Source organism: Taurulus bubalis, assembly GCF_910589615.1.
Source record: "Taurulus bubalis genome assembly, chromosome: 9".
NCBI lineage: Eukaryota > Metazoa > Chordata > Actinopteri > Perciformes > Cottidae > Taurulus > Taurulus bubalis.
In genome coordinates, this window is record NC_136597.1 from 21,396,477 (window position 1) to 21,411,971 (window position 15,495).

The window sequence follows — 15,495 nt, forward strand, 5'->3', positions numbered from 1 at the left end:
TTGGTACCGGGCCGTGGGGCCCTTGGTACCAGGCCGCACAGAAAGAAAGAAAGATTTAAATTAAATAAATAAAAAAATAAAAAATCAAGGCCGGGAAGATGTTTTATTGTGAAAAAGGACCGGATACATCCGTCTGTGGTAACCTCAGACGGAACCTAGTGACACATGTCAAGATGTTACGTTACTCTAAAAATGAAATTTAAGTCTGCTTTAACTCTGTCGGTGTTCTGGATTAAAACCAAGGCAGAGTATCCTGAGATCGCCAAAAAAGCATGAAAACATGCGTCCATTTCAACATCCTGTCTTTGTGCAGCGGGTTATAAGTTAAGCAGTAGACTGGACTAAAGGTTTAGTTAGGAGTAGAGTCAGTAGACTCGACATAATGAACACACGTCAGGTGTTGTTGTCTCCCGTCTCTCCGAGGTCGGACCCGGTCCGTGAATATATTGTCTTCACGTAACCGGTCCGTGACGCATAGAGGTTTGTGACCGCTGGGCTAGAGGATGTAGAGGGAAAATGCAGAATATTGTGATTCGCAAAACCTGCTTGGTGGAGTCTGTGTTCCACCACAGTCCCGGATGTGTTTATTTTTTTTCTAAAGATAGATTTGATTTTATAGCGAGTAACGAAGGTTTCAGGGGAAATGTATCGGAGTAAAAGTGCCAGTTTTCTTTGCAAAATGCAGTGAAGTAAAAGTAAACAGAAATATAAATAGTAAAGTAGAGTACAGATATCACAAAAAACTACTTAAGTACAGTAACAAAGTATTTCTACTTCGTTACTATACACCACTGGGTAGTACCCGAATGCTTTCGCAATGTCTGCAATTTGTGTCATATGGAACCATTTGCTTTGAGAGAGATTCAAAGTCCTCAAAGATCAAAAGAAGAAAGAACTTAGCCAATACAGCAAATTAACAGTTTAATCGTGAACATCATTGTTTTTCCTGCGCCCTCACCTCCACAGCAGATGATAGCGGCCACGAACAGAGCCAGGTCACTGTCGTCCAGCTCCATCGCGTTAAACTTCATCGCAAACTGGAACTTTGGCTCCATCATGTCACTGAACGGCCGCCGCAGGCTCTTGAGGAACTCCCGGGTGATGAAGCCCGAGCCGTACGCGACGAGAAGGCCGTCCTTGTTCATACTGGAGGCGAGCATGGCAAAGAGGGCCTCGTACACGCCGTATTTCAAGAGAGTCACCTGGTCGTTGAGGTCCAGGCTCGAGAACCCGGGGACGGACTTCGCGAACTCCGTGAGCTCGGTGACGGTTTCCACCGACGTGCACTGGCAGCAGTGGAAAATCCGAACTTCTGCCTCGCGGTCCTTCACCGTTCCACCTGAGCCCACCATCTTGGCCACCAGCGTCTGCTCGGCCAGCTTGAGGGTCTCCATGTCGTGGATGACGAACGGCTGCGGAGACGAGGACAAACTCGTGTGAGCGATATGTGGCAGGTATAGTTAAAAATGTACAACAACACAGTCAGTACAGTCACTCCTATTTAGACATACATTACATAAATACACCTGACTACATTAATATGAAGAAGCTGAGTCCGCAAATATCTGGTCATGAATGTGATGTTTACCCATAATCCTTACTGAAAGGAGAGGCTAAGCCATGAACCGCTATACCATACAACTACATCGTCATTTAACACAAGGGGTTTGAGAGGCAAATCATTTCTCTAGACATATAGGAACATAGTTTAAGTTGGAGCTGTTGAGACTTGCGCTAAAACCAACATGATATGCTTCTCAAGGTCAAAGAAGACAGCTGAAGTACTGTAAATAATAAAAGGTGACTTCCTGTCTTTGTGCAGCGGGTTATAAGTTCTCAACTTCTAAATACCTGTTTTTTTTCCAGGAAGATAATCCGTTTTATAAAACGTTATACCTAGAAAGAAATGTTGTTTTTCTTTTGCTGCAAAGAAAACCTTAACTCAAGTTCATCTTCTTTGAAAATGTTTGATTCAGGATGTTCTCTCAGTAGTTGCCACCTCCGATCAAACAGATGAATTAGGAACGTCATTCCTAGAACCTGCACTGTTTTTGGTGAAGCATTATTAAAGCTTTTGCACCCTCATCTTGGTGCGAGACATTTTAAACATTTTATTTTATAAGCGTGCAAGATTTTTAAAAATTTGAGCACTGAATGTACTTGTCCCAACGCTGAAAGAATTGTTTTGGTTGATGAAATTTGCTTGTTTGTTTTAAGTGTGTTGTCTCTTAAGTGAATTTTTTATGCAGTTTTTAAGTTTGGTTTTTAATTTAGCCATTTGTGTTTTCATGTGGTGCTTGTATGAAACTATTATCCAGCCATCATGGCCAAAACCCCCTTGTAAATAATATTCAAAAGCAAAGCAGGCTTACCACGGTAAAGGTAAGCCGCTCTGTATACACATGCTCTGGTGGCAGCGATGCCCTTGATTCTACCTAATAAGTGTTTTTAGCTGCGTCACTGTTCCCATAGTGGACGAGTTACACCATCTGATGAGCAGCTCCACCTGCTACTTCACATCATATCAGAGCCCTGACTCAGAGGGCCACGCTAAATGTGGGCTTGAGTGTCAACACAACACTTTATCACCAGTTGTGACCGATCATATTATAACAAACAAGTTGGCATAGTTACCATAATGTTCTTCTGAACAACTTGTTGCAACTATCAAAATGTTGACCCTGGAATAGTAGTTTCGGAGTGAGAATGCCTGGAAACAAGGCTGATCGTGGACGCTAAATATTTTTTAAGGTTTTGTGAAGGACATGCTATGCCTCTTTTTAGAAGCAAAGAAGCCAGAATCATTAACTTATTGTCACAACAGCCTCAGCCGCTGTTACTCCAGTGGCTCGAAAAGGAACAAAGACCACAGTCCTTGTTGACTGTCAAGATTTCCATGGCGGCAGAATTACTCTCCTTGAACTGGCAGCTACAAACTTATGGACGCTCAGGATTGCAGACCATTCGCTTCAATAAATATTCACACAATTTACACTGAAAGCAGAATTGCACAGTTGTACAGATAGCGCTACACTTTACCCGACTAACTGCTGCAACACACGTGAGAAAACAAAGTCTGTTTAGGCTTAGCTTAGCGTAACGTTCCGTTCGCTCTGATGAAAACACAACTTCAAGATTACAGCACGTTAACACGCATGCTAAAGCAACTCTGCTAAAGCAACTCTGCTAAAGCAATAATGCTTTGAGCTACAGGCTGACATTCACCTCATCTTCAATGTCTTTGTGTAGCATGTTAGCATGCTAGCATATGCTAAGTGCTGCTCTTGCTGATGGAAATGTCTCACCCTGATGCCGGCACTCGATGACAAGTCAGGAGATTACCAAGGTAGGCTTCATCCTCTCTGGGTTTCTGGACAAAATATCACGGCAATCTATCAAATAGTTGAGATGTTTCAGTGTGGACCGAAGCGGCGGACCAACAAAATGACCAGCGGACCAACATAACCATCATGAGAGCCACGCTGCTAAATAAGAACAATGCACCTGCCTTCCTCAGGTAAGATTTGCTATTCTGAACTTCCTCATAGAACTCAATAGGAGGATTAGCGGGCAGAATAATCGATAATGAAAATGATCATTAATTTAAAGCCCTGGTGATAATAGTGACAAATTCTAAAAAGGCATTCTCACACTTATATTATCCAAAAAGTCACGTGATCATACCCAGTTATCGGTGTCGCCCAGAGCAGCAGCTTGACATTTCTATAGCTGCTTATTATTTAAAGACACTGTCAAAATTACATGTACAATTAGTATGAATTATAGCCCGGCGAAACCAGTTCAGTCAGACAATAAAACGGATAGTTGCTTTACACAAATGAAAAGGACACAGTAGACAAACATGACACAATTATGGCTCAGTTTTCATGCCAGACGTTGAGACGGATGAGTCTAACTGGAAAATGTCTGACTCAGATCCAAATAAGATTAGAAAGCTATTTCATGCTAAACTGTTCACAAACAATCCCGGAATCAAATGTTTGAGACGTGTCGGAATCTGTACAGAGCGGTGTGAAACTTTAATGGGAGTCGGGCTGGGCGATATGGCAAACATCTTCTATCCCGATAAAAGGTAATTTCATATCTCAATGGAGATATCACAATATAGCATGTTTTATGGCTCAGTCCATAAATAAACAGTCTATATGAAATAACCACATGGTAACTACGCATGGTAGACAAATTACAAGTGCAAAATGAACAGAACAGTTTCAAGTGAAAAACTAAATTAATATTTCCAGCTGCAAGCACACAAATACTAAGTAGTAATTAGACTAATTACTAAGCGTAATTATCAACTTAGATGATGTAATTGTGTATCTCGAGATAGGATTTAATCACGATACGATACCATTGAAAGACGATAAATTATCATATTAAATTCGCGGCCAGCCCTATTGGAAGCTCCATGTTGTAGAAAAGTGCCGTGACACCGTGAGGGAGCACTCAAATCAAGGGGTGGATCAAACACGATGTGCATATCCAACTGACGCCCCCCATCGACCTCCTCTGGACTCTAAATGAACACTTATCCATCGAAGAGCTTTGATCTCCAGGAGCAGAGGGGGAGGTGTGTGTTTAAACATGGACGTGCACTCGGACTGACCTGTCCTTCTTGACCTTATTCACACATCCATCCATGGAATTCACAACAACTCTGGGTTGCAGTTACTGACCCTCCCACTTCTGATTAAAGGAAAATGAAAGAAACTAGAGGCTGTGAGCGACTGTTTTCAGTGAGGTAGGGCACGGGTGATGAAAAGAGTGCAGGCATGGAGGGAGGCAAGCGGGCAGTGGAGGGAGAAGTGATGGGCTCATACACTGGCTCTTTATACAGATACAGATGTTTCCTTGTCCTTGGCTTGGGCTACCGATTGAGTAAGTTATTTCTGTCATCGGTTGGCTGCGCTTAGTCTCTGAGGGGGTCAGGCTGCCAGGTCATATTGAGACATTTCTTCTATTGCACAGTTTCAAATGTGCAATATAATTAGATCTAAATCCCTCCAATGGAGAGGAAATACATTCAAAGTTGCAAGACAACGTGACCTTGACATGTGAGGAAACTCTGGTAATGAGAGGAGCCGTGGACACGCAATCCACACACGCGACACCTTTCACTCACCAACCCACTACTCTTAATCAACGTACAGGTGTGGTGGTCTTGCCGGTGAGGATGGTTCGAGCCTTGGCCTTGTTCATGTTGAAGTTCTTGAGGTAGGCCTCGTAAATCTGCCGGGCCAGCGTCTTCTGGTCGGCCACCTGGGGGTCTCCCACCTCCCTGTCCCCCGTTACCATCTCCGCCTTCAGCTTTAGCTTCTCCGACTGGGGCATCCGGCCAAAACGGATGGCTGAAAGCAAAGCAGATCCAAAGTCAGACGAAGAGCACAGAATTTGCGCCAGTATGAATCTGTCAAGTCACAGATGGATTTTACAGTGTGACAGACGTTGCAGAAAATGCAATGAATACAATGTGAATATTAGATTAACTATTATTAGTACTATCATCATAAACAGCACATTCAATAAAACAGAGTATTTACATAATGGAAGAATCATTTTCTAAATCTCTGAAAAGCTACGCTACATCAAATGAATTAATGCCAACACATCAGCAGAGACAAAAAAACAAAAAAAGATTTAGTGTATCCAGAAAGTATGAAATCTGTCCAAACAAAGCATATGGCAGAGTTGAAATGAAATGATCATAAATAGCATCACTAAAAACGAAGAAAGCTGCGCTCTGGCTACCGTGTTCACTGTTTTCCTGACATCTGGTGTCAAAGCCTTATTTACCCCAATAAATTCATTTGAGAACAGTACTCTGTTTCCTTGACAACCATAATGTCATATTCAGGTGAAAAGTCTAAATGACACTCGACGGCATACCGAGTGAAAAACAAGGACTTGATGTCCACAAGTGATGCTTCTAGAATCTGGCTTTTTTTTATTGCAATATAAATTAATTATCATTACATATAAAGCTAATTGCAGCCCTGTGCCTTTATTTAAGTCAGAGAACTTCAATTTTATTAAAAAAAAAAAATATATATATAAATAAAATTCTATAACAAGATAATATACATTTTCTTTAATTAAGAAAAAGAGAATAATGATTATTATTTTCTGTGATGACAGGAGAAAAAAAAAGAGACTACAACAGCAACTCGATCTATAACAGCACAGTGCCCAGCACTAGACGCACAATCTAATTCTAATGAGAACAATATTGCAAAGGTACTGACTGAAAGGTCAGTAAAACACAGACCTGTTCTCTATTGAAGGTACACAAAAGACACAAACATCACCTGACTCTCACCCCGACAGTGAATAGATAAAAACAACACTTGGCTGAGCCAGAGGGTGGCCTGAGCTGAGCCGTGGCCAACCCGGGCTAAATTCTACAGGTTGCTTATTTTACCTGCACTGACACAACCCTGACAGTTGTTTATTTGCTGGAAAACAGCCCAAATTTGTCTGAAGCCTCAGGCATTTGGGATGGTTGTGTTTTTTTTGTAATGGGCTTCTTTGTTTCATGGTATGAGTAGTTAATCATATAGCCATTATTATTATTATGAATATTTTAAATATTCTAATAATAGTTTCTTAAAAAAGCAAGTCACTGTATTGCATCATGCCAGAGAACGCTCTATAAAACGCCAGGGTGAGAAACAAAATCAGTTCAGATCAAAAACATTTCCCTTTAAATGAAGTTAAATGCATAGCGGTGAAGTATTTAGATGCCTGAAAAAAATAAATAAAAGAGTGGACTAATTCCCTTACTTAGTCTTTGTCTTTCTGCTTTAGCCTCATTCTTCATGCCAACAAAGCACAATTGAAAATAGACACTAAGAACGGAAACAGAATCAATCTCTATCAACAAAGAAAAAGGTAAAACAACTTCCTTTGTCATGCGTTACAACAATATAAAATTATGAATGAACACAAAAGGTTACTACATATTACAAGGTGGGCTTCAACACTATACAAGAGATGTTTTTCTACGAGAGGATGCCGGCATCCTGATCCCATTTGACCAATGAGATTAGAGATGAACTGTTTTAACCCCTCCCTGCCAATTTGAAGGGGCAAAAGCTGACACACACACACACACACACACACACACACACACACACACACACACACACACACACACACACACACACACACACACACACACACCTCTCTGAGATCCCAACATCCAGCTATACCAACCGCCTGCCTTTACGAGACAATAAAAGCATAAAAAGGAGATTTGATTTCCCCCGTTTTCCAACAAGCCGCTGACTGTGGAAACAAATCCAGGCCTGAGCGGGGATGGAGGTACTGATCTAGCAGACAGCATGCAGGCCCATTAGATTACTGCTCACAAAGTGGATGGATCATCTGAAACTGGTAAAGCTCAACAGAGAACGCCTGGGCTAGAGTCAAGTCTAATTAAGATGAGAGGAAGTGAGTGATGTTAAGCCGAGCATAAATCCATCTCCTAGTGACTCGAGTGGGGAGGAGGGGTGAGAGACAGTCTGTCATCCCATTAAATTAAATGTTTCTAGGGCTCATTTGTAGAGGGCGATTCCAGCCATTAAACACCTCCTTTGCTACCGTAAGACTTATTATTACGGCTATTTCCCCTACAAACAGCAGACGCATTAAATGATTTGTTTGTAGTACATGAGATTTGATGTATTATTGAGTTTTTGGAGAAGAAAAGAAACAAACGATCACGCATGTGTTGTGTGATAATACAAAATATTTGCTGTTGCGTCAGAAAAAACTGAATGTTGTTGATATAGCATACTTAAGAAGAGAAATTAAATCAGCCTAATAAAAAGTGTACAATTCACCCTTTGACATTTTGGCAATTTAAAAAAAGAAATATATATATGTATGTGTATATGTACATAACTCAATGTGCTTTATTGCAACATTATTTTAAATCGGTAAACTGTATAATACACAGAACGTTCTAAGTTTTCCCCGTTCTGATGACGTCTGATCCCGTGTTGATTTTTCTATTTAAAAATACATTAAAACTGCTGAATAGTTTCAGAAAGGGAGAATCAATTGTCCGTCGATACAAAGAGAGGGACAAAGCTCTAGAATTAGCAGTAGTTTGGTCTCGTTGTCTCTTCGACCACCAGACCCCAAACGATCCGGTTGCACTGGTCTCAAATCTCCTTCCTCCCCTTCTACGGTTACATTTAAGCTCATGAAACTCCATACACTAACACCGCTAGAGGAAGTGGCGCTGACAGGAATACATGAATCGTACGATCGTCCAAATCTGGGCTGTGCCCCGAGGAAGCCGCCTCAGTCAATGACCCCGTGGGACTAAATAAAGACGCTCAGTACGGCCTCTGCAACCTCACGTTCACTGCCACCGGGGTGGAATATCTGCAAAGTGTGCACAGTCTATATGTAAACCCCAGCGTCTGACTTTGACCTTTTCCCCCCCATTCTTCTTTTAAAAATATCCTCCAACAGATCAGAAAAGACACCTACACGCCCACACAAACTCGCATACACATGTCAGCTTTAAAAAAAAAAAAAAATCAGTGTTTCTTTCCCAATCAGGACATTGACCTTGACCCGGGGTCAGCATGCCATGTTGTATGTTTACACAGTGTAAACAGCCTTCACCAGAGTCGCAAACTTTGACCTCAATATTCCTGTATTCCAAACAAAGATAAAAGCCTTACATCAGCATCACCTCACGGCTGCTTAAGACAATATTGTGTTCTGGATTGTTCACAGATGTGCAGGCGTTTTCTCTGCAACAGTCCAGACTGAACCGCAAACGGCAGAAGCATGAGCTGGACTAATCGTCATAAAATAGTTGTCGTATTTTTTTCCAGTATTAGGGTCACTCTTGGGAAAAGAAAATTCAACTTAAAAAAAAAAAAAGGAAATGCTGCAATGTTATGGGAAGACAATTGCAATAGATTAAATTAATTGTTTCCCAAGAATAAAAGTATATTACTAATTTGACAATTAAATTTGACTCTATAGTGAATAAAGTCAAACTTAAAATCATGACTTTTTTAAATGTTAATATTATTACTGTAAAACAGAATGCAGGCTCTCTTCCAGCGACAAAACAAATGCAATATGGTTTCATTTAAATGCGATTAATATTAATTAGCATTATTCGTTATGTCATTCATTATTGTGACATTTTGGCCCTTTAGAATTGGGCTTTTAAAAAAAATCTTCAGCTCAATCTGTGCAGCAAGGGTGACCATTTTTTTTGTGAGTCACGTAATCATGTGATTTCCCATAGATGCAACCAAAGGGGTTCAGTGGGTTCAGCTTTTGCAATTTAATATGATCCAGCGGTGTAAAGGCTGCAGTGGGCACAAAGATAGACGGACCATGTCCTGCACATGAATGAGTTGCAGCTCTAAGTGGTCTTTTTCTGAATAAAAAGAAAATACTCACGGTCCCAAAGATTAAATGGGTACATTTGGAAGAAGCCATTCAACAGCCTGGATTAGTAGAGCATTGCCTTAACATGCAATTTAACACCCAACTGTGGTGTTCAATTTCCTATTCATACTAATTATGTGTGTGTGTGTGTGTGTGTGTGTGTGTGTGTGTGTGTGTGTGTGTGTCTGTCTCTAATCTTTCTTCTGCATCTCTACCACTGTGGTACTCTGTTAAGTAAAGTGTGTTTACAGGTAACAAGAACAATGCATGTGAGTGAGTGTGTACGTGCTGGGCTTGGCGCACAGCACAGACCTGCCCCGCCCCGTAGGACTCACCGTTGTGGGACATGCCCACCGACAGGCACTTCTGGAAGCGGCAGTATTGGCACTTGTTGCGGTTCTTTTTTTGGATCTTGCAGCGACGCTCACACTTGTCATACTCCAGCTTCAGACGGATGGTCCGCCGAAAGAATCCCTAAAGGAATGAGGGGAGAACATTGTTAGAATGGGAACACTGCTCACATGAAGCAACATATGCAATTGGTGTTGATTCTTTAAAAAAAAAAGATGGATGCATGAGACATGAACCCGATGGACCAGATCAGAAAATTACCTTTTAATTAAGTCTGCCATCACCTGAATTCCCCCTCTGGGGATCAATAACGGTTTATTGAATCATATCTGTTATGAAACCAGTTTCAGGATCCAGTAAAAACAAGAAGAAAAGAAGATTTGTTTTGGAAAGTGGAGTGATTTATTCCCATATGAATGGTGCAGGGCTATATCATACAGTTTCCCCATCAGTTTCTCTTCTCGGACACAATCTTGACAAAAGGCAGTGAACAGATGGGCCAAGAGGCACGTGTGCGGTTGGCTGGAGGGAAGATAATGTCCTGGGGAATTGCTTCATAACATATTAAGCCATATTTTATAGCAAAAATTGGAACTTCATCCCAGACTGTCACCCACTAACCTCCAACCGACATACATGCACAGAACAAGGGTGACAGGATGTTCAGGCCAAGTGGGCTTCATACTGACATTGCTCGTGTCCACTGTCAAAGAGGATCAGTGTGTCGACACCCCGGAGTTAGCCTCCTCCCATGACTGTTCCATGATCGCAAAATGAATGGTATACACGTACGTGTGCGAGTATACAAGGATACTTTAAGACAAAATGAGAACAATTCTGGTAATTTCACATGTGAGGTTTTGTTTTTTGCTCTTCTCTGGGATTTGACGGGCCGAGTTCTGTCAAGCATTCACATGCACCGATCAGACTTTCAAAAAAAGAAAAAAGACTTGAAGACCTCCGAAATCTCATCAAGACAGTCCAAAGATCAGTTTGGGGCAATAATCTATAATCTTCTCTCTTACTATTCACCATTCACACTCTGCACACGGACCCCAACACCTGGTAAATACAGGTGGTCACATGGTCATGTGATATTTTGACAGCTACCCCAGCGCTATTTTACAAGTATGTATAGGCTGCTTTGTGGCGTTTAAGCGGCCTAGACGTTAAAACGCATTCCATAAACTGTGCAAATTCCCTCGTTCGAGTTCCATTTGGAGACCCATATCGTAGCTTTTGAAATGTGCCATTGAGCCCATTGAGAAACGCTGACTTCAGCTGATCCAGCTCCTGCTGCAAGAAGTTGGCCCTTCATAGGCCACTTCTGATAGATGCACTTTTAATGACTCCCTCCTAAAAAGGTAGGACAAGCTACACAAATGCACCTTGACTGTTGTGATAACCTATTGTTTTACAGCCATACGGCTTCACTCCGCATACGTCACACAGCTGTGGCTCCTGCCCTGTGGACTCACCAAGGCCTTTGTTCAGTGTAGACACTTCTGTATTGATGCAAATATATACAAAACCACATGAAACAATCATTCTGCCACTGCACAAACTCAGTTTGCGCCGGCTGCGATATATATGAATGTTTATGCAACAGCGTGGAGACATGATGGAGTTGCTGAGTCTATGTATTACTTCCTGACATTTATACTTCCACTGTACTATACTTCCACGGCTGCACTTTATATAGCGGGGGTGTAATAATGTCTCACTTCAACCACTTTCCCTTCAGGTTTTTCCTTTTTTACCTTCAGCGACTCATAGAAAAGAAGAAAAATATATACTGTAGGTTTAAAAACAAATGCACACACTTAAAGTCCTCCGGTGCCTTTTGAAAAACAGCCCATGGTTGCTCTTCAACATGACTGGTAAACAATTAACTGGAGGATTATTGAGCGACCACGTGTGAAGGCTGAGCCGGGTAGTTCTGATGCTTTTCAGAGTTATCAGTAGTCACAAGACACACGGCCTCTGGGCATGTCTTCTTTTTTTCCCCGTCGTTTCAATATGGTTTTATTGTGTAGAGTCAGGAGACAGTTTGTGATTATTGGCTCGTCTGTGCTTGAGCTGTGGGAGGAAGTGATTGAAATGTAAAGACGAGAACCACTCGTCGTCTCACCTTGCAGCCCTCGCAGGCGTGAACTCCATAGTGGTAGCCCGAGGCTCGGTCAGCACAAACTCGACACTCCAGGTTGAGCGACGAGGAGGCAGAAGAGAACTCCTCCTGGCCCGCTGCCAACCCGTAAACGACCGACGACGGGCTGGATGCCGGCGTCAGGGCATCTACAGAACACAAGCACATGGGCGATTAGACACGTCATCGAACAAACGCTTCTTGAGACCGCATTGTTTCACCAAAGCACCAAATTTGTGGATGGAAATATTTGACTCCTAAACATCTTGAATAGCGCTGGCCTTATTTTTCCAAAAGAAAATTGTATTTTCCAAGCTTTTATAGAAGGCAAATATTTAGCCAATTCTGGAAATGAGTCGAAAACAGATCCACATTTTCTTTCGCGGTGCCCCAGGCAGATCCAGTGGAGAAAAAAGTAGAGGAAAGGCTCATTTTTGTGCACAGAGCTTCTCACAATGGTGCCACCCGCAACTGCACATTCAATGAGACAATGGCTCTTATTGACCCCACACGTGGAAAAATCATATCTGATTTGAAAGTGGGCCTCAGTATGCATCATTTCGTTGGTGCTGTAGACCTACTTTTAGTCTCTGGGTATGTGTTCAGAGAACACGTGCACACCCATTTAACTGTTTATGTGCATTGTGTATGTAATAATGGTCTTTATTGCACTGGAACTACTGATGACGTCCACATTTTGAAACGTAATAATGTATGTTGAGTGTGGATTTTGCACGACACCGGACATGGACGATAACTGGATGACTCCTCGTAGACAATAACCATCAAAGAACCGGTCGTCGGAAACAAGTCTTGTAAAAGTCAGTTTGCTGTGTTCGGTTTCATGCATCTCGTCCACAATGTAATACTTTTTTTTAAAAGTATCACACGTGATGACTCATCATACTTTTTTATTAGGCCACAAGTTGATATTGTCACCACAATCAGACAACAGTCGAGTCATTGTCTTGGTGGAAAATGAAAATGTTCCTGAATGGCTGCAAATGCTGTGTCACCTCACTCAGGCGAAGAACTTGTGGAATTTAAAAGAACAGCTTGACCTCTTGCCTGTCACTATTGCATAACATTGATGGAGTAGCGTTACTTATCCTTCTCAGGGATGACAGGTCATAGGTGTCCAATAGTTTTCTATTTCCACCTTGAGAGGGCCACATGCTTGGGAAGAACATGGAACATAAATAGCAAAGGCGCGAGGGTACAAAACAGTGGCACCAAGTCAAGCCACATGAGTTGGTTTAGAGACGCCAGAATGGGGATAAGTGATATTTGGCAGCATACATGGAGCCGTGTTCCTGCCTGGTGCACATGTTTCCACCAAATGTGGACAAGAAAAGTGTGTCGGTGTTTCTGTTTACAGCAGCACTCCCGAACATACATAAATCCTGAACTCCCAGACTCTTCCGTGACATCATAAAATGTTTCCACAACACCGTCTCCCCATACTTCCCTCACTTTTCTCTTTTCCCTACGCTCTATTCTTCCATTAAATGTTAATCTTTCTGGACTATTTGCAACTTCTTCACTTCTTGCATAATCTGGTAATCAGCATACATTTCCCAGATTCCCATGTGACTAGGGTAAGGGTTTATTCAGAAGGAAACATAGCGGTAAAATGGATGTTTCCTGAGAGGTGGTGCATGGTGGCTAAGGAATGTGTGAATTCTTCATTGGATGTGGGGCGAGGAGAAGGGCTGGAGAAGGAAAGAAAGAAAGAGGCTAATCAGGGAACTATAGAAAACATAAATAACAAAAAAGGAGAAGAAATAAGGAAGGAATAAGGAAGAGTATCAAGACACACAGTAGATCAGAGACGAGGACAAACCGATTACAACCAAAGGAGGGCTAAAGTGAATCCAACAACCTGAGTAAACAATTGGCTGTCAAAGGATTGTGGAGCAGCTTTGTTGTAGTTCAAGGCAAAAGGTTAAATTTGCCAAAGTATATGTCCTCTCCGAACATGCAGTTGGTGCATATAAGGGATTAGGGGTTAAACTGAGGAACCCATGCTTCAACAACAACAGCAATGGTGAGGAGATTACACTGAGCTGCCGGGGGCACTTTGAAGCTGGGAAAGGACCGTATGGGAGTGAACCCGTATGGGAGTGAACCCCATGATATTTCACTACATTATCAATAATCTGCATCGATCATTTTTTAATTCAACGATAAGGAGACTTCACCTAGAACAGTGGAACCTTCCGAGCCATTGCTGGAGGACTGGTATTCGAGGACATCGAAGGAGCTGAGAGCGTCATCGTTGATGGACTGGGAGATGTCGTGGAGCTCCTCCATGCCGCCGATGAAGGCGTCATTGCCGCACAGGGGGCTGCCCAGCACCGAGTCCTCCAGGGGTGACGGGGGATGGTAGTGGCTCTCCATGTCGACCATCGCGGTGCAGGAGCGGGCTGCCGGCACCTTCACTCATCAGACTGGAGGGACAGGATGGGGGGGGGGGGGGTGAAAAAAACAAAGACCGAGAGGTCAAAGAGGTCACTTGGAAACACAAAGTAGTGAATGCAGATGAAGACACGGTGATAATTCATTTCTAAAGGTCACCTCTGTCTGATTTTCTAGAGGCTTGCTAATGAGGGCAACAATGACAATGCTAACATGCTGGCATTTAGCACATATTATGTTCACCATCCTAGGGTAGTTCGCACGATAACATTTGTTTGGTAGTGACGACTACAAAGTCAGCGTCATTGACTTGGAAGTACTCGTAACCCAGTCAGTGCACACAGAAATACGCACTGCAAACATAATGCATAATACACTCAGACTTAATGCTGACGCAACGTGTGGCCGTCCCCGCACGTTGCTCTGAGGGGGTCATCAAGGGAATGAAGGTTACGGAGTATCTTATGACAAAACACAGAGCCCCTCCGCTCTTGAGCCGTTCACTCCAAACACAGTAACCGTATCCTTGTAAACCACATAGCGCTGCAGAAAGAGAAAGACGTGGAGGACAGAGGGTGAAGCAAGGGGACGTGTGGGAGGAATGTAGGTCACTAGGCTGGTTCAGGCCGTGCTGCGATATGTCTGGTTTTGGCTGGAGGAGACGTAACAGACAACGTCTTGAACCGCCGATGGGTGAGATGTTGCTAGATTGCACAGTGGGAGGAGCTGGTTAGTTAAGCTTTGTAAGACTAGCAGCGGGAATGGACCTTACATCACATATTAGACCTTCACACATCCGCATGTAAACTGGGTCAATCTTCAGTAAGCCCATTTCCATCGGGCCCCACTAAGAACATCAAAACAAGGGGGAGGTTGAGGGGTGGCTGTACGGCAACGACGTGGCAGCTGCTGCTTATACTCAGCCCTTCCACACCTTTTACGACTGGCAGCTTTAAGTTTACTCTTATCTTACACCTGTACTGTGAAATGCAGTGCAGGCTGTTTGTCGCATACTTAAAACGTTTCTGCCCCTCGCTGATCCCTGTGAGTCGATTTTAAAGATCCAATGACAGACACGATTGGCATTCCATTGAAGTAGCAAAGGAATGTATAGATCATCGCATACTTTCGCTACG

At 42.7% G+C, this 15,495-nt stretch overlaps 1 protein-coding gene across 1 annotated transcript in view; it reads right to left on the minus strand.

Annotated features, from left to right (window-relative positions):
• The window catches only part of pparab (peroxisome proliferator-activated receptor alpha b), a gene marked incomplete at both ends in the record, with an annotated part of 15,158 nt that extends 808 nt beyond the window's left edge, over nucleotides 1-14,350 (minus strand). Inside the window, 5 exons of the mRNA XM_079223943.1 lie at nucleotides 959-1,412; nucleotides 5,170-5,369; nucleotides 9,780-9,918; nucleotides 11,927-12,090; nucleotides 14,143-14,350. Coding sequence (XP_079080069.1) covers nucleotides 959-1,412; nucleotides 5,170-5,369; nucleotides 9,780-9,918; nucleotides 11,927-12,090; nucleotides 14,143-14,350 — 1,165 coding nt within the window. The remainder of the gene's footprint in view (nucleotides 1-958; nucleotides 1,413-5,169; nucleotides 5,370-9,779; nucleotides 9,919-11,926; nucleotides 12,091-14,142) is intronic.
• Between the last annotated feature and the right edge of the window lie 1,145 nt (nucleotides 14,351-15,495).